The 23,343-nt window shown below is 38.2% G+C and overlaps 2 protein-coding genes across 2 annotated transcripts in view; both read left to right on the forward strand.

Annotated features, from left to right (window-relative positions):
* The first annotated feature begins 49 nt into the window (after nt 1–49).
* Nucleotides 50–2,131, forward strand: txndc17 (thioredoxin domain containing 17). Its single transcript, XM_038303332.1, has 4 exons — nt 50–310; nt 446–527; nt 1,545–1,620; nt 1,787–2,131. The coding sequence occupies exons 1-4, from the start codon at nt 166–168 to the stop codon at nt 1,853–1,855; spliced, it is 372 nt and encodes a 123-aa protein (XP_038159260.1). The 5' UTR covers nt 50–165; the 3' UTR covers nt 1,856–2,131.
* Nucleotides 2,132–3,443: 1,312 nt separating this feature from the next.
* The window catches only part of nxn (nucleoredoxin), an 81,229-nt gene continuing 61,329 nt past the window's right edge, over nt 3,444–23,343 (forward strand). The window contains exons 1-2 of the mRNA XM_038303387.1: nt 3,444–3,559; nt 3,592–3,992. Coding sequence (XP_038159315.1) covers nt 3,684–3,992 — 309 coding nt within the window. The 5' untranslated portion in view covers nt 3,444–3,559; nt 3,592–3,683. The remainder of the gene's footprint in view (nt 3,560–3,591; nt 3,993–23,343) is intronic.

A 23,343-nucleotide genomic window follows, 5' to 3' on the forward strand; every position in this document is an offset into this window, starting at 1 on the left:
ACCAGTTGGTGGCGGTAATCCTCACTTAACGTTTTTGCCAACCACCATAAAAAAATTACGAGAAGAATAATAATAAGAAGAATTTCAACTGTTTTTTCTCCTCTAAGCAGTTGGCGTTCAACCGTTCACGTGAGATATCTCGCAACAGAAGCTGAAGTTGAAACAATGGCGCGTTATGAAGAAGTGAAGGTGCGCGGCTATGAGGAGTTCTGTAAAGCGGTGTCAGAGAGAAAAGGAAAGGATATTTTTGCTTATTTTTCAGGTGATAAAGACGCTGAGGGAAAGAGCTGGTGTCCAGATTGTGTTAAAGGTAACGTTGAAAATAACTCCTACAGCCATAAAGACGCTGTAAGTTATTCCTTTTTTTTTTAAATCGAAGGAAAACCGCGGTGCTAGATGTTTAACGCGTCTCTAACATGGAGTGTTTAATTTTGCCTTGTTTCAGCTGAGCCAGTTGTTAGAGGAGAGCTGAATCATCTTCCTGAAGGCTCAGTCTTCATCTACTGCCAAGTTGGAGATAGACCTTAGTAAGCTGTTTTCCCCTTTTCTTTGGAGGTCATTGTTATGCAACCTCAATAGCTTAAAAACAAACATATTTGTTTTGTAGTTATTATAGAGGTAAAGTAATATCTGTTTTCTTTATAGATTAAGCAGCAGACAATTGTTTTTATTTAATTATACCGTAATTAATGTTTCTTTCATACTGCTGTAAAGTTAAAGTCAGTTATTCTGCTGGTGATGGCCATCTGGATTAATGCTTTTTACCCCCCAAAGAAAGACAAAAAGTCTATTTTTGTCAAACAAGCCATTATGAAAGCATTTCATTCATTCTTCTTTAATAAAGAAAAAAGAAAAAGCTGTCATATGTGGACGCACTTTATATATTGTGTATATATCCCATGCACCTTTTCTCTTTTTGACTATTTGTGCTGATGTAACAAGTACATTTCTCCACTTTGAGATCAATAAAGTCAATCAGTCAATTATAGGCTTTGATATCCTAGATGAGAGGACCATGTCCTTTTTCACCCATACATGCTTGTAACTGTAAACAATGTCTAAATCTGTTGTAATCCTAAAAGTCTATTTGATTTCCACATAGAAAAGAGACTGCAAATTATAAACAGCGTGATCCAGCTAGGTCTGATAGTTGTCTATGAGCTGATCTATTAAGCTTGAATTGAAATAAGTTATAACTTTTAAAAATGGGGTAAAATGTTTTCCTCAAACATATAAACATCAAATATTGTGAGAATAAGTGTGTTACTAAAGAGCACTCTGAGAGCCCAGACTTCCACTAAGTAGCTGATTTCCACCTTCACTTCCTGCCTTGTATTCAAGGAATCTTTCAAAAAAATCCTGGATCCAGACGTTGATCCAGATCATCACCAAAATGTAATCATTTGTTGCAAGTAACAATACGCATATTACTAAAAATGTCATCAAAAGCTCTCCATAACTATTTTAGTTATTTAAGAGAGACAAACCAGTGCTGATGACAGCATAACCATTTTGGTGGATGTAATGTCTGTTTTGTGTTTTAGTTGGAAGGATCCAAACAATGACTTCAAGAAGACCCTGAAGTTGACGGGAGTTCCCACTTTGCTGCGATATGGCACAGTAAGAGAACATTTGAATGCAACTAATTTAATATTCCATTCTTCAGAAATTAGCCCATAAAACATTATATGAAAGTTACTAGAGATTAAAAAAAAAAAAAGTAAAAAATCTGTGATTAAGTTTCTTCCATGGAGTGCTTCACAATATGTGTGAACTTTTGTTACAGCCTCAGAAGCTAGTGGAGGAAGATCTCTTCAAACCAGACCTGGTGAAGATGATGTTCACAGAAGACTGAAGGATCCTTGGCTTATTTGATCGTTTATAAAGAAGCTAATATTTCTTTACTAATTACCAGTTTACACAGTGCAGTTCAAGCACTTACAAATCATCCAATGTTGATATCTAAATGTTTTCGATGCAAACAGGTAATGGTCAGCTGTGCATTAACTAAACCAATAACCAGCCTCTGACATGCAGCTCTGTATTGGGCTACACTGAAAGAAAAGTTTGCTACCTGATTATTTTGTGCAATCAATAAATACTTCATTGTATAGAAATACACACATTAATTCTTGATTTGAGAAATATATTTGTTAATTCTGTTAATTCCATTGCTTTGCAAGTGAGTCTGAGTCAAAGGCTCCTTGTTGTTAGTTCCGCTGTCAATTCTGTCTTAATATTTGATTGATTCTCAATAAAAATCTCAACTTCTTCAGGTTCCCTCTCTCCAGTTCTGACTCCTGTCTCGTAGTCTCAATATCTATAAATCAGGCATCTTACCAAACCTAATGTGTATATATATATATATATATATATATATAAAAAAGATGAAAAGGCATTGCACTTTGTCCAGAGATGTTCAGTTGTTGTTGGATACCTGTTCCTAACAAGGTTTTATATACCTTTAAAAATGTTAATCTACCTTTCACCTTTTTTCTGTTTTTCCACCACTGCAACCACAGTGATAATTCTCGAGTAGTGGGAGAGATCTACAACTCAGAAAATCTGTTAAGTGTTTATCAGGTGGTCCACAACTCTGTCCTTGCAAAGAACAGCAATTTAAAAAAACAATCCAAATGAGGACCTGATTAAAAATTGACACTATCCATATAAGGAACTTGACACACAGGTGGAAGAAACTGCCCTGGTCAGATAACAACAGCTGGTGTCGATGCACAGCTGTATGTGTGGAGGAAAACCTCTACTGCATAATGCCCTAAACACAGCATCCCAGCGTTGAAACATGGTGGTGACAGTATCATGCTGTTGGGGCTTTTCCTTTAGATGTGACAGGGAATTTGATTTATTCAGTATGATGTTACATGAAAACTTGTTAGACTGAAAACCTGAAACTAGGACAGAGATTCACCTTCCGTGTTACAAAAAACGTAAACCTTCAAATGTTAAAACATCAAGCCAACACTCAAATCAGAAAATGTGGCAAGATTTTAAAAATGTTTTCGATCAAACTGAGGTAAGGAAAAGGAAAAACTACCGTAAGACAAGTCTTTATTTAAAAAGTTAACATGTTTTCTCACTGTGAACGCTAGGTGGCGGTAGACTATTAAAAAGACTCTCCCTCACTTTAACATTTATAATGTAAATTTGGTGAAATTCATTCAAATTTTTAGCCTAAAACCTTCCAGCACACTGGAATTACAATTTCCCAAACGCATGTCATAGAGATACTGTCAAACGCAAAAGTCATTTCATTTTTATATGGAAGTAAGAGAGTTTGAGAATATAGAATAAAAGTCTCATTTGGCCTTTTTTTATGTATTTTGATACTTAATCGTTCATTTGACGTGCAGGTAAGTGAACATTTATTTAATAACAGAGAGGTTTAGTTGTGTGATTGCGGGGTTTCATGTTAAATGGGGGGAATCTGTGTTGCAGTCAGGGAGATTTAAGCAGAGCGCATTCCTGCACAGAGCTCAGAGCGGAGGGAGCAGCACCGCACCGCACCGCCTCTCTGTGTCTGCGGGGCTCACCGCACAAACCTCTCTGTGTCTGCGGGGCTCACCGCACAACCCTCTCTGTGTCTGCGGGGCTCACCGCACAACCCTCTCAGCTCGGTGGAGGTGCAGGAAGCGCTGCAGCCTCGTCCGGTCGTGTTCGCCGCGATGTCGGAGTTTCTAGTGGCTCTGCTCGGGGAGCGGCTCGTCAACAGCGAGAAAGCCGAGGTGGACGTTCAGTCCCTGGGCGCCAGGCTCTCCCTGCTCGGGCTCTTCTTCGGCTGCAGCCTGAACGCCCCCTGCAAGCAGTTCAACGGCAGCCTCTGCGAGTTTTACCACCGCTTCAAGAAGGCGTCCGAGCATAAGGACAAGCTGGAAATCGTCTTCGTCTCTTCTGATCAGGACCAGAAACACTGGCAGGACTTTTTGCAGGAGATGCCTTGGCCTGCCTTACCTTTCAAAGACAGACACAAAAAGGTAAGGCCGGTGGGGATGAGCAGCCTGATCAAACCTGGCTGCAAGTGGAAACAAAACAAACTTTCAGATTTATTTATTTATTTTTACATTAACAACTCCTTTAAATGAGTTAATCTGCTTTCCTTAATCCCGCTCCAGAAAGATCATTTTAATCAGCTATAATCTCATAATCTCAGATGTAATTTGAAATGCACTGATGCACTAAAAAGAAACCAATTTCACCAGGGAAATCTGGAACCTCGCCTTATTTTGAATTCTACCCAATAAATCAATCTGTTTATAATTATTTTGGTAGAAATAATATAAGACTTTAATTGAGTGAGTTATACCAGTGCTGCTGTAGACATTCCTGGGTTATTATTAGCAGGGGAAACGCATTAGACTTCCTCCTGGCTTCCCCCCTTCTCTCCAAACACTAATGATTCAAACCAAGGAAATGTGTTTCTGTTGTTAATATATTGCCATGATCTTAAAAATAATGCTGAATTTAAAAAAACAAACAATCACAGTATTATGTTTTATTCACTTTCCATAAAGAACATGATTCTGCAAATGCATCCTTAGGAGTAAAAGGATTTGCAGCTTTTTAGCTCAAAAAAAGAAACACATTTTAATATTTTTTGCAACAGTTTAAAACAACTTTTTTTTAAAGTGTTGATACTATTTCTGGTTTTATTTGGAGTCTGACCTGCTGAGCTTTTTTGTGTGTCTATCTCTGGGCGTTATTATTATTTTTTTTTACTATTGCCCGGGAGATGCATAGAAGCAAAAACTGCTGCATGTTATTTTATTTCTTTTGAGTCCTTTCATATTCCACAGAAAATAAATGCATGCAAGGTTTTACTGGTTTATAAAGCAAATTAGACCTTTTGTTTGTTTTGTTTCCTAAAATAGAAAAGTGCATCATTTCCTACTGAAGATGCATCTCTTTTAGAGATAATGTAGGAACTTCCTAAACCAAACAGTTATTTTATTCAATATTGGACCTGACTATGAACAACCTGAGCCAATCATCAGAACATGTTCTGCTTCTAATCTTTAGTTGATTGTTGTTGATCCAGGTTTTATTCCAGGAATAAATGCTGTGTGTTTGAATAGCTTTAACTGCAACTAATTGTGTTTTATCTTTTAGTCTCTGTAGTGTAGAAGAATTTTTTTTTCCCGTGATTTCAGCTGTAACAAGCAAAAAGAGAAACATCCTCCTACATAATGCAAAATTATTTTATTTTATATTTTTAATATAATTTGATTATTCTGTTGCCGTATCCCGTTCATGTCGGCGGCGGCATAAACCTGACAGTCTTTGGAAACAATAGAGCTCAGGATTGTGTTGCATGGATTGCATGTGCTGCAGGAGGCCAGGCCAGAGTCCTGATTACAGCACTGGATTCATGCATTGCCTTAAAAAGACTTGAGCAAAGACAAACATCTTCACAGCAGTTTAAATGTATCTCTGATTTTAGTCCTGATGTATGCAGCGTGAAAGGATAGATTTAAAATTAATCTTGTCCGGTACATTATGACTTATTGGATTTTACTGTTTGGCATGTGAATGTGAAATATAAAATACAATAATGATTTTGGACTTGTTTATCTTGCAACATAATTAGAAAATTCAGTTTAGAATTAATTTTTTTATACATATATCTTATCCTGAATGCTGTTTAGTTATTTACCAGAAAAGAAGCATCTTTTCAGTCTGGCCTCATTTATACCAATTCAGCCTCCTGATGGTTGGGTTTTGAAGGCAGGACTTGGACAGGAAAATTTTCTTGTAAATTCTCTCTGATTGCCAATAATTATTTTAGTTAAACCTCATAATGAGCTTCAGGTTAGAATGTGGCTCAGGCAACCGTGGGGGGAAGGAGGAGGAGGAGGGTCATCCTGTTGTCTGGGGTGGAACGTGTCCAACATCACAGTGCAGTGTCATTATTTGCTATTAACTGCAAGCGGAAAAAATCTGTGGCATCAACGTGAGCATTGTTCTGTGCTCTTCTTGGTGGTCCGGTTGCTGTCTGTCTGGGCCTTGTGTTGCAGAGTGCAGCTGTCCATCTCTGCTTGGCAGAGGCCTGCAGCTCTGGCTCAGTTTGGACTGGAGCTGCATTTTAAAAGATTCCTCTTTTACTGCAGTATTAATCTGAAATATTTCTGGTGGATGGTCCTCTTCCATGCTCAATAAATGAGTTTTACAGAGCTCTAGTTTTTGTGTTTGTGCCTGCTTATTGTCTCTGTCCTCTCCAGTGAGATCACTTGGGTCTGTAAATGTGCTGAAATTATATTTATTCAGCTATTTCTTTTCTCTGTGTTCTTTGGAATGCAGTTTTTGCATACACTTTTTTTTGTTTTGTTTAAATCAAACTTTTATTTTATTTTTTTTAGGAAAAAAAAGTGAATCGTTTGTAAAGGAAACATTCACTTCTTTAAAAGCTTTAAATCTGCAAAACATGGGTGGATCTATATAAGCAGCACTTTGTTATTTTTGTCACATGTTCTGGGCTGAATTGAGGACTGGGCTTTGACTGGGCCATTCTAACACAGATATGATTCTACAAAATATGGTTTCCTGTCACTTTGATATAACTGATGTGCAGCCGATGGCTTACGGCAAACTGGAATCTAAGCTTCTATGGGCTTTTCTTTACTGTTACAGTAGTTCTCTTTTACCTGAGCTGTTAAGTCTAGTTTTTTTTGTGTGTGTGTTTTTGGACTCGAATGCATTGGTATGTTTGAACTTGTGCTAAATCCTTTCCATTTCCAGGCTATGGAGAGATATTGGAGGTATTTTGTTTTATAACCTCTTTTTGCTTTAATCATGGCATTTTTACTGAAATATAACACACTATGGGCTCTATATACTAATCTGGAGACTACTGAAATAATGAAACTTTTTTTTGCTTAGGAATTTGAATTTAATATTTTATTGTTATATTTTTAAACATGGACTAAATACATTTATTGCTTCCACTTCAATATACGCCCCTTCTGGTGTTCGTCCATTACATATTATCCTAATAAAGTACAATGGTTGTAGTGTAACCTCTAGCAAAACACCGTTTTCAGTAATTCAATATGAATTATTGGTAACTTTTTATTTCCAATTATACCCTGTTCTCATCTTAGACGGGGAATTATCTTTTCTTGTCCCACTGCATCAATTGTTGTGTATCTTTTAGCTTGAATAAAACAAGGCGCCATTCCAAGCTGCAGTCCATATAAAATGGATTTTCTTCAGCTTTTCTTTTTTTCTCTAATTTTTCTTGCCAAAACATTTAACTGACTAACAGGAAAATAATTAGACAATAATTAGCAGAGTGAATGATAATGAACATGATTGTTGGTTGCAGCCATAATTAGCTCCCTATTGTTTTCAGATTTGTTTTTTCTTGAAGAAACAGGATGTGGCTAAAAGAGAGCAGGAGTGAATAGATAGTTTTGTTTGTCTTTGGATTTATGTGTGCAGTAATCATAATAACGGTCAGGGAGTGTAAAGGTGGCAGAATAATGTGGAAGGTAAAGCTTTAAAAAAAAATATTATTATTTTTCCTACTTTCATCCAGACTTAGTCTCTGAAGGATGCACTTTTTCATTCCTTTGTCCAGATTAGATTTTCTGACTTAACTTCCTCCCTTCAATTTGTTCCCTTTTCTATATCCTTATTCTTTCACTTATTCATGCCTTCCATTACTACAGGAAGTATTAATAAAAAAAAATAAAAAAAAGTATATTTGAGCTTTATGACACAGAAAATTATGTCTTGATCTTAACTTAAATATCCAACATTTTCCAGTCAGTAAACGCAGCATGCCGAGCGCTACCAGCTGATAGCAGCAGATATGTGCTTGTGCAGGCTGGGGGATGGTGAGAGAGAGCAATACTTTCAGCAAGAAAAGGCAGAACATGTAAAGCTGCTCAAAGTTATCCATGAAGTGAAGGTGAGGGTCTTTATTCTCAGGCAACATGGAGATTAAAGCTACATGGTTGTGATCAGTCTAGTAGTGGCTAATTATTTGGATGCTTCTTTGGAAAAGGATGAAGCTAGCTGGGAATCTTTTGAAATAATTTTTCAAAAACACTTTCACAGAAAGCTTAGTTGTGTCGTCTGCATTTGAATTGTATTGAAAGCAATTTATATGAAGTGCATTAATGCGAAGTAGAAGTCTGTCATTTAGAGAAATGATCTACAAAGATTCATTTCAAGACTCAAATCTTGCAGGTTTTAAGCAGTTAAAATAAATCTTCAGTTTTTTTGTGTCTGGGTTTTGACGAGGAGGATCACATTGCAGATAAAATCCTCTTGGATGTCTTTTCTTGTCTTCATTCGGCTGCTCCCTCGGCTTCCTGCCAGGCGATGATGGTGCACAGCAGCCTCAGAGCGAGGTTAAGGACGCCTTTCATCAGCATGTCACTGATCTGCTGAAATCTGTATTGCACCTTGTTCATCGTGTGTCACAGCCCTCCTTACTCTGCGACAGAACAAGTGGCTTCAAAAGAGGCCAAGCTTTCCCTGGGCGGTACTAATTTCCTATATAATCATTACTTTAGGCAACTCAGTTTTTCAATTTCAATTTATCTTTATTGTCATTGTCACAAGAGCAACAAAATTTTAAAAAATGCCATCGATCAGTGCATATGCTTAAAAACAAAAACAAAAATCACTGTCACCACCATTTAGACATAATATAAGAAATAAATAACAATAACTGATACAAAACAACTAATAAGAACAGTACATTCTCACTCACATCATCCATGATGATTAATGGTTATTTTTGGTTGCATTTAGTTTTGTTATTGCTGTCGGGTTAAAAACTGTCTCAAAGACGGTTGGTTCTTGTTTTGATCGCTCTGTATCGTCTGCCTGAAGGCAACAGTGTAAACAGAGGTGATATTTGTTTTTGTGTTTTTTTTTTTCTTTACTTTTTAAAACAATTAAATTTACTACATACTGTGATTCTATAATGTAGGAGTATTGAATCCTTTTTTACCATCTATGTATTTTTTCCTCATCTCTACTCAAAACAAAATCGTTCATCAAATGCATCCCATGTATTTGGAATACTTTACGGAATTATGGCTTATTTTGAATCCTAACTGAACATTATTTTAACTGTGAAAAAATAAGTTAATTCAGTGATGCTATACCTTCTATAGTGTTTAATTACAGGTAGTTGTTTGACATAGTTGAAGTGGGAAATTGTAATTTATTGCGGAAATTCCCTAAAAAGTTCCAACTGCTTGGAAATGTGAGCTCTAGAGTCGGAACAGGAAAACTAATCCTTGCCAAAACGACTCGACCCTGAGCTGTAAATCATGGAAGCATGTTCAGTTTTTGTTGATCATTAAGAGTTGTTTGGAGGGTTTGTTAACCAGTCTTTACTGGTTTATTTTTATAGCATATGAAAATCCTAGACCCCATAGGCTGGAAAAATATAAAAAAAAAAATTGTATAATAAATGAATACAGTAAAACAAGAAGGAAAAACATTTATAATAGCAAGAATTAAAAGCTAATGCATGGATTAAAAGGGGCAAATATCATTAGAGTTTAGGGATAAATTGGATTTTATTAAAAAGCTAAAACTTCCCTTTGAGGAGGTTGAAGTTTCTAGACTCTTCGGAGTTAATGATAAAAAATAGTTACAAATTTAAAATGAATTAAACAAGTTTCATCACCTTTTTTCCCCCCGATTGACAAGATATCTGTACATGACTGAGAGAAAGTCCTTAAATCTCTTCGGGGGATCTAGATGTTTTTGTTGGATTTCTCTGATTTTACAGTAGAACGACAACAATGTTTATAAAGCATACTTTGGTTTTAATGATGCTACTCTGGTGTTCACCTACCTTGAAACGTCCATCCATTTTCTATCACGCTTATCCCACGCAGGGTCGCCAGGGGTTCTGGTGCCTATCTCCAGCTGTCTTGTGGCGAGAAGCTGGGTTACCTTGAAACTTTCTGCTAGAAATGATCATCCCTAACTGAGACTTATGTAACCAAATGAATTAAACTTTATAAAGGAAGAAGACTTATTAGTCTAACTTTCAAATGATGTCTTTATGTATAGATAATGCTGTCATTTACTCTCCTGTGTTAGTTAAAGGGCCCCTGGGGGCCCTAAATGGCAGTAAAATGTGCTTCTGACTAATCCTGACTCTGTTCAATACTGAAGTCATTAAAATCCTGTGTCCATAAATAGAAAGCAACTGGACGTCTACTCAGGCATGTCGCTGCAACTATGATGTCCATTACTTCTCTGTTTCAAGGTGATGGTTCTTATAATAAGGAGGCAATAATAGACTGTATCTTCTTACCCTGTTGATTCCAGTCATGTCTGGAATTTACAATAACAAAAACAGCTTAATATGTCTGATTCAAATATCCATATCCTCCTCTAGTTCTTGTGTAACAATATAAAGTCACAAACTCTTTTCACACCTTCTGGATTAATGCTGCATTAGCTGTCTCCAAGTGTAAAGGGACCTTCCAGGAACCGTCACCTTGACTCCAGCTGTACATGCCTGCTGCAGCCGAGCGCTGCAGTGTGACTCCATTGTTGTGCAGCTGTGAGGCCTTCTAGCTGTGCGACATGTTTGACAAGAGCTTATGTAGAGAATGTGTGGCACAGACACCTGCTGCAATGAAACCGCCTGAGGCTGGAGGGCCTGGCAGCAGTGTGTGTTTGTAAGGGTTCGGGATGCTTGACGGCGCCAACTGTTAAATCTCACCCTACGGAGCTTAAGTTGCTGTCTTCTTTTACTGACCAGTGTGGCTCCTTTACAGGGTGATGTGTTATAAGAAGTCATGGCAATAGAGCTGTCATCAGAACTGCACCTCTGTAGACATCTTGCAGAATTAGATATTAGTTCTGTTGCATGGCGTCCATAAACGTCAGTGCCGTTTGCTGGAATTTTATCTGACAGATTATTTTCAAGTGGGAAGAAAATAATGGCAAACTTTTTACTCCATGTTTCTCGTAACGTGATAAATTGCATGTATTCAGTCTAATGCCCCCAAATAAAGCAAAAAGCTAACATAATCCTTCACAGCCGTCATTTATCCAGCTGTTCAATAGAGGTTTGTTAAAGAACCTTAATGAACAAAAAAACACAATTAAGATCAAGAAATATATCAGACCCATTAAATTGAGCACAGTCTATGGTGCTTTGAACGTCTCACATAGCATCATTGGAAAATGGAAAGAGTATGGCATGACTGCAAACCGACTAAGCATGGCTAATAGGCCAAACAAGGACAGGAGTAATCAGAGAAGCAGATGAGGCCAGTGGACGGGTTGGAGTGGCTGCAAACATTTACCGTTCCCGTGGATGAACCTTTCAAGCACGTCGCAAATCTGTAATTAGAAGGAAGCTATCATTGAATGGATGTCATACTGCCGTTTCTCAGTGAAATATGAGGATCCAGGGTCATGCTGTGGGGTTGCTTTTGGCCTGCAGGAGAAGGAAAGGCAGTCAGTTTATAACTTAGTGAATGCAGTCGGGGGTTGTCTTCCAGCAGGGAAAGGACCCTCCACATACAAGCAGAGCGTTTTTACGTGTTTAGAATAAACCGTTTCACTTCACAATTATTATACTTTTATCTTCCAGACAAAATCCCAACTAGTTCCATTAAAAGTTTGTTTACAACTTGGCATAATGTGGAGTCTCTAGGACTCTGGATATTCTCGTAAATCTTTTTTAAATAAAGCAAACTAGTTGTAAGGCTGCGACCTCCGTCTGTGGTCCACAGACCAATGAAACGATAGACCCGGGCGGACTTTTCCCTCTCCCTCCAGTTGGACTGCTGCTGGACGCTGTGTGGTTTCCAGGCAGGACTTTCCACAGAGGAATGACGTTAAAGATAATAGACACGGCTGATGTATTCACCGCAGCACAGTGTCTGCTGCAGCTCTGGATGCGAACAGCAGATGATTCATTCATTCACAGACCTCGTCCAAAACCAGTAGAACCATCCAAACCGGTGCAGAATAAAGTTCAGTGTGATTATTCATTTTACATTCTGGTTATGACATGGAGGCAGTTGGTACCGATTGTTTTCCATCAGAAAAAGCACATAGCAGGCACTGTCAGGTGATGAGGCAAGCATCATCTGTGTCGGCTTTATGTTTTTTAATGCTGCTGTGTCTGGATCCATTTTTTTTTTTCCTCTACAGCTACTCTACATGGATGGGCTGTCGTGCCCTCCCCCTCCTTATTCGATCCTTTCGGTCTGTAATTGCCCCACACCACAGCTCAGGAGCCCTTCCCACCATAATAGCCCCACACTCGCCCCAGGGGCATCCTGCCATCCATAGCTGTCTTTCGTTTGCCCTTTGTTATCTCCTAGATTGAATGTAGCCCCTTGGTGATTTCCCAGTTTCCTCCTCATCATCACCACTGATCATGTTTCTTAAGCTAAATGAAAAGCCACACAATAAGAATAAGAGTGACAGAATAAGAAAAAATCTGCAGTAGCTGTACCGTTTTCAACCCTGTTGCTAATGCACAAAAAAATGACTTTCTTGAAAGATATCTGCTTCATCAGGAAGCGCCTCTACTGATTTTGAAATGTATTCATATTTTAAGTGATTTTTTGCGTGACAAGTTTGCACTCAGTCCTTCCATGTGACCACCACCCTGCTCAGTGGGTGGAAACAGAATGTATGCAAACAGCAACCCTCCTCCCACCTCTGTGCCATATTCATTCAAGTGTAAGTGCTCCTGCAGCTCCTGCTTGTGCTTGAATTGAGCTTCCTGTACAAAGAGACCCAGTGTCTCCATGTGCAGCATGGCACTCTGGCACCAGCTCTGCTGTTTTAACTAGTTTGTGGCATAGGGAGATTAATCAAGCAATTGGCAAGAGCAGGTTTTCATGGGAAAAAATGCTGGCTGTATCCTCCAGAGACTAAAGGGTGTAAAAATCATGTTCAGTTTTTGCAAAGACGCAGTCAATTGCTGCAAACTAGCAATGCTTGCAGCTGCAGGGGTGCACATGCAGCAACTTGTCAAACTGAGTCGTTTTACTAAAAACTAAAGTGTGGAAGATTTTAGGACCTCAATCTGCATCAGTCAAGTTGGCTGATAAAGATTTCTACTTTTTTACTCTAAGGTTTGTCCTGATGATCCACATTTAAATGATTCAATTTTTATCTCTTAGAACTAGAGCACATAACAAATGAGCAGGTTTGAATCAACACAAAATGAAAGAATTATGAAATGACTCTTTTGTATGCCTCTAAGCATAGGATCCTCACCTTTTACCTGAGTTTAATCAGACTAAACAAATGGGGTTTCTTTCTCTCTAAGTGTTGCATGACGAATTGTAGAGAAGAATCCAGGCCACATCATTTTCTTTCTTTTTTTTTTTTTTTTAAAGATACATATCATGTAACCTGAACGACCAGTGAAGAGCATGTCATTGCATTGTAGTAACAGTATATATTTCTAATATAGTCGCTGGTTAGCCATTTTACTAAGTTAATCACAGTATACACCATAAGCTAAAGGATTTTCTGGATTTATTTTTCCACTATGAATCAAAAATCAACAAATCCCTCATCTTTCATAATTTCAGCATACTTTGATACCAGGATCTATTTACTGTACTTGGCACAGTCCTTGCTGCATTGTTATTTCTATTGACAAATGAGCATAATTTAGCCTCAACAGAAGTTTAAGTACATATTTTACTCATCATTGATGTCAATCCAGGTTCTTGCTAACATCTGCTGACAGAACAACATAGATTAGTGTGCATTTGTGAAGTGGAAGGAATATGCATCTTGAATTTACCGTTAAGTATTCAGTTTTTAATATCGTTTTTGGAGGCTGGGTCAAAATTATTGCATATCTTCTTCCTGTTTTCTTTTGATATACGCTGTCTATTTACTGTTAATAAAAGCCACCACTGCCACCCCAAAAGCTGGCGCTGCAGTTCTCCCCTCCAGTTCTGACACAATTAACAGACGTGTGTCGACGCGTCACCTGTCAACTTGAATATCCGTGCCTGATGGTGCAACTGCACGGGATGCTTACATTTGTATGTTTGGAATAAATGGTTAATTGGAATAAAAATAAAATGATGTAAAATGATGCCACAATCCCAAAATGCTGTTTGTATTTTGCAAAGTCGGAATGAAATGGTTGTCAGAGAGTGTTGATTTCAAACTGTGTGTATTTAAACGCTCACCTGGATTAATCATGTCATTCTGATTGTGGCAATGACCTGACTCTGATGCTTGCTACTGTAACTAGCTGTAGCCAGGAAGAAAACGGCACTGTCTGAAGAGGTGGGATTTCCTGAAAGAATAGCAAATCACAGGTGTTTTACTTTCTCTGGTTGGTTCCTCCCCCAAAGTAACATTTGACAGGAGTGCATAGAAACTGATCCACATGCAATTAGGAAACAATCTAGAGGCACAAAAAAAGCAAGTCACAAGTGCAGAGAAGGAGCATGAACTTGTCCGTGTTACATATTTGATGTCATGATTGTTTATGTTTATGCATTTAACAGATGCTTTTATCCAATGCGACTTACAAAATAGGCATTAGCATGAAGGGTCTTGCATAAGGACCCACACTGGTAGTTCATTCCCCCCAGCGGGTGTTCAAACCCAGGGCCTCCTGTGTTCGAGTCGGGTGACAATTGAATTGAAGCTGCTTGCATAAAACACTCAGAGTAGTTTTCATGCATGTGTTTCAAATAAAACTGCTGGATGCACAACTGCAACACTCAAGCAATCTTGAGCATAAACAATGCTTTGTGCTGCGTGGTGAACGAGTGTGAGCAGCAGGAGCCTGATTGATACCAAGATACTCATCTTAGCTTTGATTGGTTGCATTTCCACAAATGGTAACAACCACAATGATATATTTATATAATATAAGTCACAAAAAAAATTCCATATTAATCTGCATTTTCATTATTTTCCTTTTTTTGTAATTTGTTTGTCTTTTTTAACCACAATTTACCTATGATGTATTAAAAAAAAATACATAACTGGCTCTCAGTGCGCCGTGTCCCTACAATGGCTTCCAATGACAATCTGTCAGCATGTGTCCCAGTTAAGGAAGTGGAGTTAAATCCCTGAAATAGCCTGGTCAGCGTGAAGAAGGTTGTACCACTGTGATCTGTCTCCACTGTGACACTAGATCCTGTCTCCCTCTTCATTCTAAACAGCTGCTCCATATATGACTGTTGCTCCATCATCTGTGTTTCTTGGAGCTTATGTTCATGTCACGTTTTGATGTTGATCCCTCTCATAATGCGGATTAGTTGGTTTTTACTAATGGATGATCCTCAGTTTGCTGCTACACTGATGTCAAATTTACAGAAAGCTGTTAATCTTTAGCAGGATCATCATAATATTATGTCACTGCGCCCAGCTTTCCAAAAAATCTAAATACTTAGTCAGCACCTTAAGTTGGTTCTTTTAGAGCTAAGTTGTTGTTTTTCTTTTCTATTAAAAGCTGCAGGCAGAGATAAGTGTGTAAGCATTTGGTAATGTAGTTTTCGTTGCAGCTCAGCATCCCGACTGCGTTCCAGGGCTATTAGGATTATTTAAATGCTGTCCTTGCTAAATTGGCACATTGAGCTTGGAGAAAGTGGAGAAAACAGGAGGGGAGTCCTGCTGAAGCAGATCTCCTGGCCTGTAGATGGCTCATTATTTTTCTAATAAGCAGAGGCTCAATTGAAATAATTTCTAGGTACAGATAGCTCCTGCTCTTCTTGGAGACAAACAATAACAGTTGAATTTGGCTCATTAAGTGTGTTATTATTTCGTTAAATAAATCTAAATATTCAGGAGCATCCACAGCTGGGTTTATGTTCTTTATTTTAAAAGTATCATTACCATCATTAGCGGGTGTTGCAAAAACACTCGGTGAAAAAGTTTGACGTTAAATCTACCAAAATAAATATTGTTTGTATCCTGTGTGCATGACTCATACTGGGTTGCATGTGTGAACCGTTAGTCAGGGTCAGCAATCTGCACGGTAATCTGGATAGAACACTTCTGCAGTGCAGATCCTACGTTTATTAATGTTGTGACATTGCTTGGTCTGCTGTAGATTAATTTCAGTTACAGGATAATTGGATCGTGTTTATCAGCTGCAACCATAGAAACGATTGCAAGATATTTGAAACCTTGTTTATTCCATAAGTGCTAGGTATCATTTTAGTGTCATCACAGGAAAATCTTGGTTTTAGCGTTACAGATTGTAAACAAATAAAAATGTTTATCATATTATTAGCTCACTGCACCTGTTAAGTAGTACTGTGATGAAAAAAGTCAGGTTTATTAAGCCTCTGCAGTCAAATGTGTCAAATTTGACAGCTTTAAAAAAAAGAGTGTTAGCTTAACTTTATTCAGTGAAGTAGTCTATTATTTATTTACCCTGGGAGAAAGGAACCATTTCTGTTCACAGCAGCTAACAGAGCTAACAGCAACAGGTAGGGGAGGGATCCTGTGTTATGTACAATACTGCAGGTCTGGAGATGCACAGGATGTAATGGATTTTATGGGCAAGACGTTTGGGGGGAAAAAACATTTCTAAACATCTGAACATTGTAGAATCATTCTGTTGATATTTCTGCATATTAATGCCTGCATAACAGACCTTTTACTAATAGATTTGCATTGGGGGGCGTTTCTTTAGCATACTTTCCCATTGAAAAATAACATAATTTTTTTAACAGATCTCGAAGAGTGGTTCTCCATCGTCCAGAAACCTTATATTTTATTACTGTGCAGAACCTAAGTATTGATTCTCATGTTGTTCACACTGTAAAGCCGAACATAAAGCAGATGGCTTTAATTTCCTGTATAACAGCAGGTCTGATGGAGGTATTGGCAGATAAGCTATCTAAAACAGAGTTGGAATTAAGCGTAAACTCCCAAAAGCTGAACTAAGACAGTAACAGGCTGTATAATGTGTCTTTAAATTGTTTGGGGTTAATGAGGCTGAAGATCGGGATGCTATTTTTTATATTTTTTTTTGGGGGGGGGGGGGGGGGGGGGGGGTCCATTTATTTCTCCACCCATCACGTATCAAACCAAGTCTTTGTTTGGTAAATGACACCACTGCATGCATTCCACATATATCCCTGCTTACGTTGTTGAACTGGAGCACAAGTTTATCACAAAGGTCTCACGGTTTGGAGTTTAGACCTCCTGCTGAGATGCATCGTGGCTTAGCTCTACCTCCATGTTGGAGGCTAATCATTGTTTTGATTAGTCTTTTTTAGCTCAATCTGTTTGCTCGGAGCAGCGATCCCACGGCCATGTTGAGTAAGAGGGTTTATCAGATTAAGCTTGTTGTAAGGAGCATAAGAGGTCTCATCTTTTCACTGAGAAAGGAAAGCAGCCCCTTTTGGAGGAGTGTGTCCAGTTAATGAAAGATGCAGCAGGGCCTTAAAAGGAGAGATTAGGGACACCGAGGTGCAGCTGGGTTCTTTCTCATTGGTCCATCATTGAGTCTGTTCGGAGAAGGAGTTTAGGTTTTAACGTTTGAGCTGTTAAAAATTGACTGATGCAGGAGTCAAACGCCTGAGGTGGTGGTTTGTTGTTTGTTTACCTAGAACACATGCTTAAGGAAAAAATTTAACCTCCCTTGTTGTGGGAAGACATTAAATCATGTTTATTTGAATAGTTGATCATTAAATTCAAACGGGGGTTTTGCTTTTTTTTTTTTTTTTTTTTTTTGTTTTGCAATAAATTCTGTTGATAAAGGCTGCCTAAAAGTCTGGAATGTAATGGATAGCTTTCCTTGACAGATGTATATAAACCAGAGTGAGGATCCTTTTTTATTTTTCACTACCACAATTGGGACCACTTGTTGTAAAGTGAGGGGATTTTGCTGGTGCACTCAAGGCGATTTGCTAATTGTTAGGTTCAGGGCTAAGGTGTCATTTGGGTTAGGGTGACGTATGCATTAGTCATGTTTAGGGTTAGTTTTAGGGTTACGACATAGAAAGTGTTGAAAATGACTGAAAATCGATGGGAGTCAACACATGGTCATCACTACACATAGCAGAACAAACGTGTGTGTGTGTGTGGTCTTGTTTCACCTACAATGTGGAGGAAGTATTTTATTAAATATTCTACATGCGTGGACTTGCATGTATACATGGGGACATTCAAATGTTCCCCATATGTTAAAGTTCTGTTCTTTGAGTTGGGGTTAGGTTTAGAACTAAACTAATTCAGTTAAGTGTAGGGTTAGGGTCTGAGTTAGGCCATATAAAATGAATGTAAGTCAATGAAACAAAGCTGGCTCCAACTGTCTGACTTTTTTTAGACACTCTTTCTAGTTAAATAAGTCGAAACATTTCTGGTTTTAGGCTGTTAGGAAAATTATATTTTTTTACTAAATTCCAGAAAGATCAAATAACTTTGTTATATATTCACCCCCCCAACCCCACCCCCCGTTACTTTACTGAGTATTTTCAGAGATATGCCTTATTATTTGGTAGACTGCATGACCAGGTGTTGTTTTCTGGTTCCTGTAAATATCAGGTTCAAACTGCGAGTGTTACCTATTTTGATTTATTATTTTTAGCATTATTAGAACATTCAGTCATTTAGCCCATTTATTCTTGAAGGGAATCAAGAACACATCTACGTTCCAACTGTCTTTTTTTGTAACTCTCAGACATTATTTTCACCATGTTCACGTCCAGAAGTCTTTATCTGGGGAGGGGGGGATTCAGTTTGGACCTTCTGCAGCCTGCATGGTGTTTAATCTAAATCAGGAAACCAAGTGAGCGAAGGGAGTGCATAAATGTGAACCAAATACTTCTCTCCTCCACCTCTCACCTCCATGTCACTCGCCACCTGCTCATTTGACAGCTCCGCTGCTTTTAGAGCCAGCAGGTGTTCCCTGAAGGTAGCTCGTTCTGCTCCGACAAATCCGGGGAGCTTCCATTTCCTAAAGCTGGAGAGTAATAAACTGACACCATAAAATATCTTTAGGCACAGCAGTAATATATCTGTTTGTGTGCACACAATCTCCCCCAACAGAAAAGCCAGTGAACTGAAGCATAAAGAAGCCAAATACTGGTTTTGTTTTAGGAATGTCAGTGGTTTTGCCAAGGCCCTATACCTATTCATCTTCTCTCTTTTTCAGCTATCATGGTAATTATGGTGCTCAGCAAAAGTCAGAGGTATGTACAGCAACCAAAGGGGGAGAATAAAACTAAAGAAATATTGGTTTTGATGATCATATATAAATGTTACCAGTCTGTAAGGAAAATGTGAAAGTGAAGCTCCATGAGTGCAAAGGGATATTCATCACAGTGGAAAGCTAAACATGGAGAATGATCTCTTATCCATTCACTTGGCTGTGTGGTCAGGCCCCATGAGAAACAAAAGCGGTCTCCCTTGTTTTCTGTTGTGTTCCTCCATATGCTGTGTTTCTCCAGGTGTTGGCTGTCTAAGGAAATGAGATAAACCTTCTGATATTCATTTATAACCCAAAACTTTAGGCCCAGAAGGCTAAAGGGGTTAGATAACCCCTCTAGACTTGACTGTGGTGAGAGGGGATCAAAAGCTGCCAACAGGGTGGGGAAACATTAATATTATAAGCCCTAATTAATCTTGGATCAGAGCATAATTAACAACCTTTCTAACAGCCTGTCGTTGGTCACCGCTGGGTCTCACTGTTTGCAGGGCAGAACAATGTATGACGCTTTGGGAAATGGAGAGGGGGAAAAAGGCAAAGTGCTGTTTCTCTTGGTTTTGTTCTTCCTTTGTCCAATCTGTGTGTCAGAAAGCAGAGCCAGAACAAACATCTGGCAAAGCATCAAAGGTTTGGGTATTTCCATGCAAAACCGGCAGTCTGTGGAAGTTCATGGAGAAAGATAAGAGAGCGTTTCTGCTGGAGCTGTGGACCTTTCCGTGTGCAGGAGAAGGTTACCGTATTCACTGGAGTAAAATGTTAAGCAATCCTGATTAAATAATTGCATTGATCACATCACCAATTTTATGGTTTATTTGTTCTCTTTATTGCATTATGCATATTAACACAGCCTGAGGAAGGAACAAAGGAAATTTGTTTTATCAGGGAGATTTTAGTTGACCAAAGACGACATGACTTCAGGGGGTAGGTAGAGTACCCAAATAATCTCACTCAAGTTAAAGTAGGACTATATATAAACAGAGATGGCAAAAGTACTGACTTTCCGTACTTGAGTAAAAGTACAGATACTTGTGTTAAAAAATACTCTGGTAAAAGTGGAAGTACTGATTAAACTTCTTTACTCAAGTAAAAGTAACAAAGTACAGGCTTGTAAATTTACTTAAAGTATAAAAGTAAAAGTAGAAACCACTTTTTTCATGCCGTTGCCTACATTTTAAATGGATGTCTGCCAATAGGACTAGATCTCCGTTGTGTTCATTTTCAATCATCTCGTCGTCCATACTACTATGCTAACGCCACCGCCACCAAGCTGCAATGATTTGCCGCCAATGAATACCGCCGAATCTGTCGATTCATCTTGTAGTGGTGCGTCAAATGCAACGTAGATTCCCATCCAATTAGATTGAATTTGGTATTGATGACGTGAAAAATAATAACGGTAACTCCATTGAAATTATTCAAAACTAAAGTAACGAGCCAATTTTTTAAAATGTAAGGAGTAGAAAGTACAGATATTTGTGTAAAAATGTAAGGAGTAGAAGTAAAAAGTCGCCATAAAAATAAGTAGTAAAGTAAAGTAAAAATATCAGAAAAATCTACTTGAGTACAGTAACGAAGTATTTGTACTTCGTTACTTCCCATCTCTGAAGGAGTAGAAGTAAAAAGTCACCATAAAAATAAGTAGTAAAGTAAAAACATCAGAAAAATCTACATGAGTACAGTCACAAAGTATTTGTACTTTGTTACTTCCCATCTCTGTATATAAGCTAGTAGTGGGCATAGATTATCTTTTGTAATCTAGATTAATTCAACTTTAATCTTGGAATTAATCTATATTTAAATGGCTTATTTGAATTCTGCCAAAGGCATTCATCATTTATGTGTGCTACCTAAATAACAAGTAAAAATAAGTCTTTAAGCAGGTTTGTATCATATGAAGCTCTAGAAATGAAACAGGCTAAATAAATACCACAGAAGCTAAATTTTCAAAAAGCGTCCCACTTTACCCACATCTACCCAAGTAGTCATCAAGAAGCAAACATAATGTCGTGGTAATCATTCGTGGTGTTGCAGTAAAATTACATTTAAAATGACATAACATAGACTACCTAAACCGAAAGAGTGAAGTTCCCAGCTGGCATCTATGAGGTGTACAGAAACGCCGAGGTAGTTATCGTTATTGACAGATGTCCAGTGTCTCCTCTACCAACTTCTCATCTTTCGCAGATTTCTCCGCAGAATGCTGGTCATGTATTCTCCTCATGATAGTTTGCCTTGCAGGTAGTTTGTAAAATGGGTCACCTGTGGCCGCGTGGAGAACAAGCTTGAGCCCACTATCTTCAACCACGCTGATGGCGGCTGATTGTGGCTATCCACTAAGCGAGGAGATTAGTTTGCTTGGCTGAAAGAGCTCTGCTGATGGGCTTACATTGGTTGCACTCAATCATTGCAGTTTCACGAACACGACTCTACCTCTGCCCTATATCAGTGCTTGGGCCGGCATCTTCCCCATTGGCTAAGGGACACTTTGCATGGTGGTACTTGAGACTGGAAGACCCCCTGCAATACATCAATTCTGCATTGCACAATGTGCAAAAAGCTTTAATCCTGTCAAGGTTTGCATCGGGAAGCTTCTTAAAAATAAATTTTTCTCTAAAGCAAACCCAGCGGCTTTATAGCTGCATCCATGTCATGTTTGATGTGGTCATTTCATAGTAGGCTAAACAGATTTAAAGACTGATTTATTCTCGCCCCCAGATATACGTCGACAGTAAATTAATCATAGCTTACTTAGTATAGACCCAGCTCCCAACCCAACTTTTAATTGTTTAGATTAACTCGGATTTGTTTTTTTAATCACCCAATAAGATTCTGGAGTTAACGCAGCACATTAACGCCAAATAACGGACCACCACTAAGATTTATTAAAATAAGAGTAAAAAAGATTATCTTGTTAAGAGGGCTACTCAAATACTGAGTCACTGATCAAAGCATCTAAATCACTATTTAAAATTATGTAATAAAAGAGGGTAAACTATAAAATTATGTCCAAATTTCTGTAGTGCAAACACTAAAATAACCAAATGGATTCAAACAGATTACATGATTGCAAAATATCTTAACATTACTGAAAATAATGCTTGCAGTCGGTAATTTCAGCATGTTAGGACAGTATATTATGTCCCCAGTGACAATATCTGTTTACGGCCTACCAGCCTGACTTCAATATGTCATGAAGATGATCAAAGCGTTAGCTGGTGTATAAAAAAGAATACTTATTTGAGAATAAATAAGTATTGTCTGGTGTTTATTTATTTTTTTTTTTTAAACAAGTTTGTTCTTCAAGCAGTGCAGTCTATATCACTCAAGTAAAAGTAAAAAAAATATATTGAAATACTCAAAAATAAAATAATATTTTTGCCAAAAGGTTGATGAACTTTACTGATTTACTTTTACTTGTTATTGCCCACCTCTTCAAGCAAATGACAAGAAAATGGAGACATTTGCAGGTTTGCTAATCCGATGTCTGACTGGAATGTTAAAGAGAAACATAAATAAAACATCTTGCCACTGCTGAAAGTTTAAGGTATTTTGTACTTTTTGTCCCTGAATCTTCTCTTAATTAGTCCCTTTGTTTTCCCCTTTTGGGGAGAATAAAGCTGCGAGTTGAATCCTGCAGCTGAAATTTAGAGATGAAACAAGCAGAAATGATGGGTGTGTTTTCAATGATCTGCAGCTTCTTTCATCCTCAAATTGAAGCTATTATGTGTCATAATGCTCCATTTAAAATATCCCAGATGACTTTTCTCTTGATTTTCAGACCTAGCTTTGATACCTCTCTGCTAATTATGAACATAACCCAAGACTTGGAGCAGCTTTCCTCTGTGTAATAACACTGGTCCTACTCATTATATAAACACACTAATGGCAACTCTTTGTCTGTAAGATGGAAATCTGTTCCGTTCAGATTGTTTATATAGAAGACAGAAAGAATCATGCTGGTGGTTTATGGGGATTTAGCAGTGCAGGCGACGGTTTGTGCACTTGGCTCCAGGACAAGAAACGAGCTGGATCGCATGCCCTTTTTATGTATGTGCAAGTATGCCAGTGGTGTGAGCAGCTGAATGCCAGCATGCGGACTGAAGTAATTGCTGCAGCGTGCTTGCACAGTCAACGGAGTACAAATGCAGCTGTTTGTCTTTGGTGTTGAAAGAATT

This window comes from Cyprinodon tularosa, unplaced genomic scaffold (assembly GCF_016077235.1).
Source record: "Cyprinodon tularosa strain WSP-4 unplaced genomic scaffold, ASM1607723v1 ctg51, whole genome shotgun sequence".
Classification (NCBI taxonomy): Eukaryota; Metazoa; Chordata; class Actinopteri; order Cyprinodontiformes; family Cyprinodontidae; genus Cyprinodon; species Cyprinodon tularosa.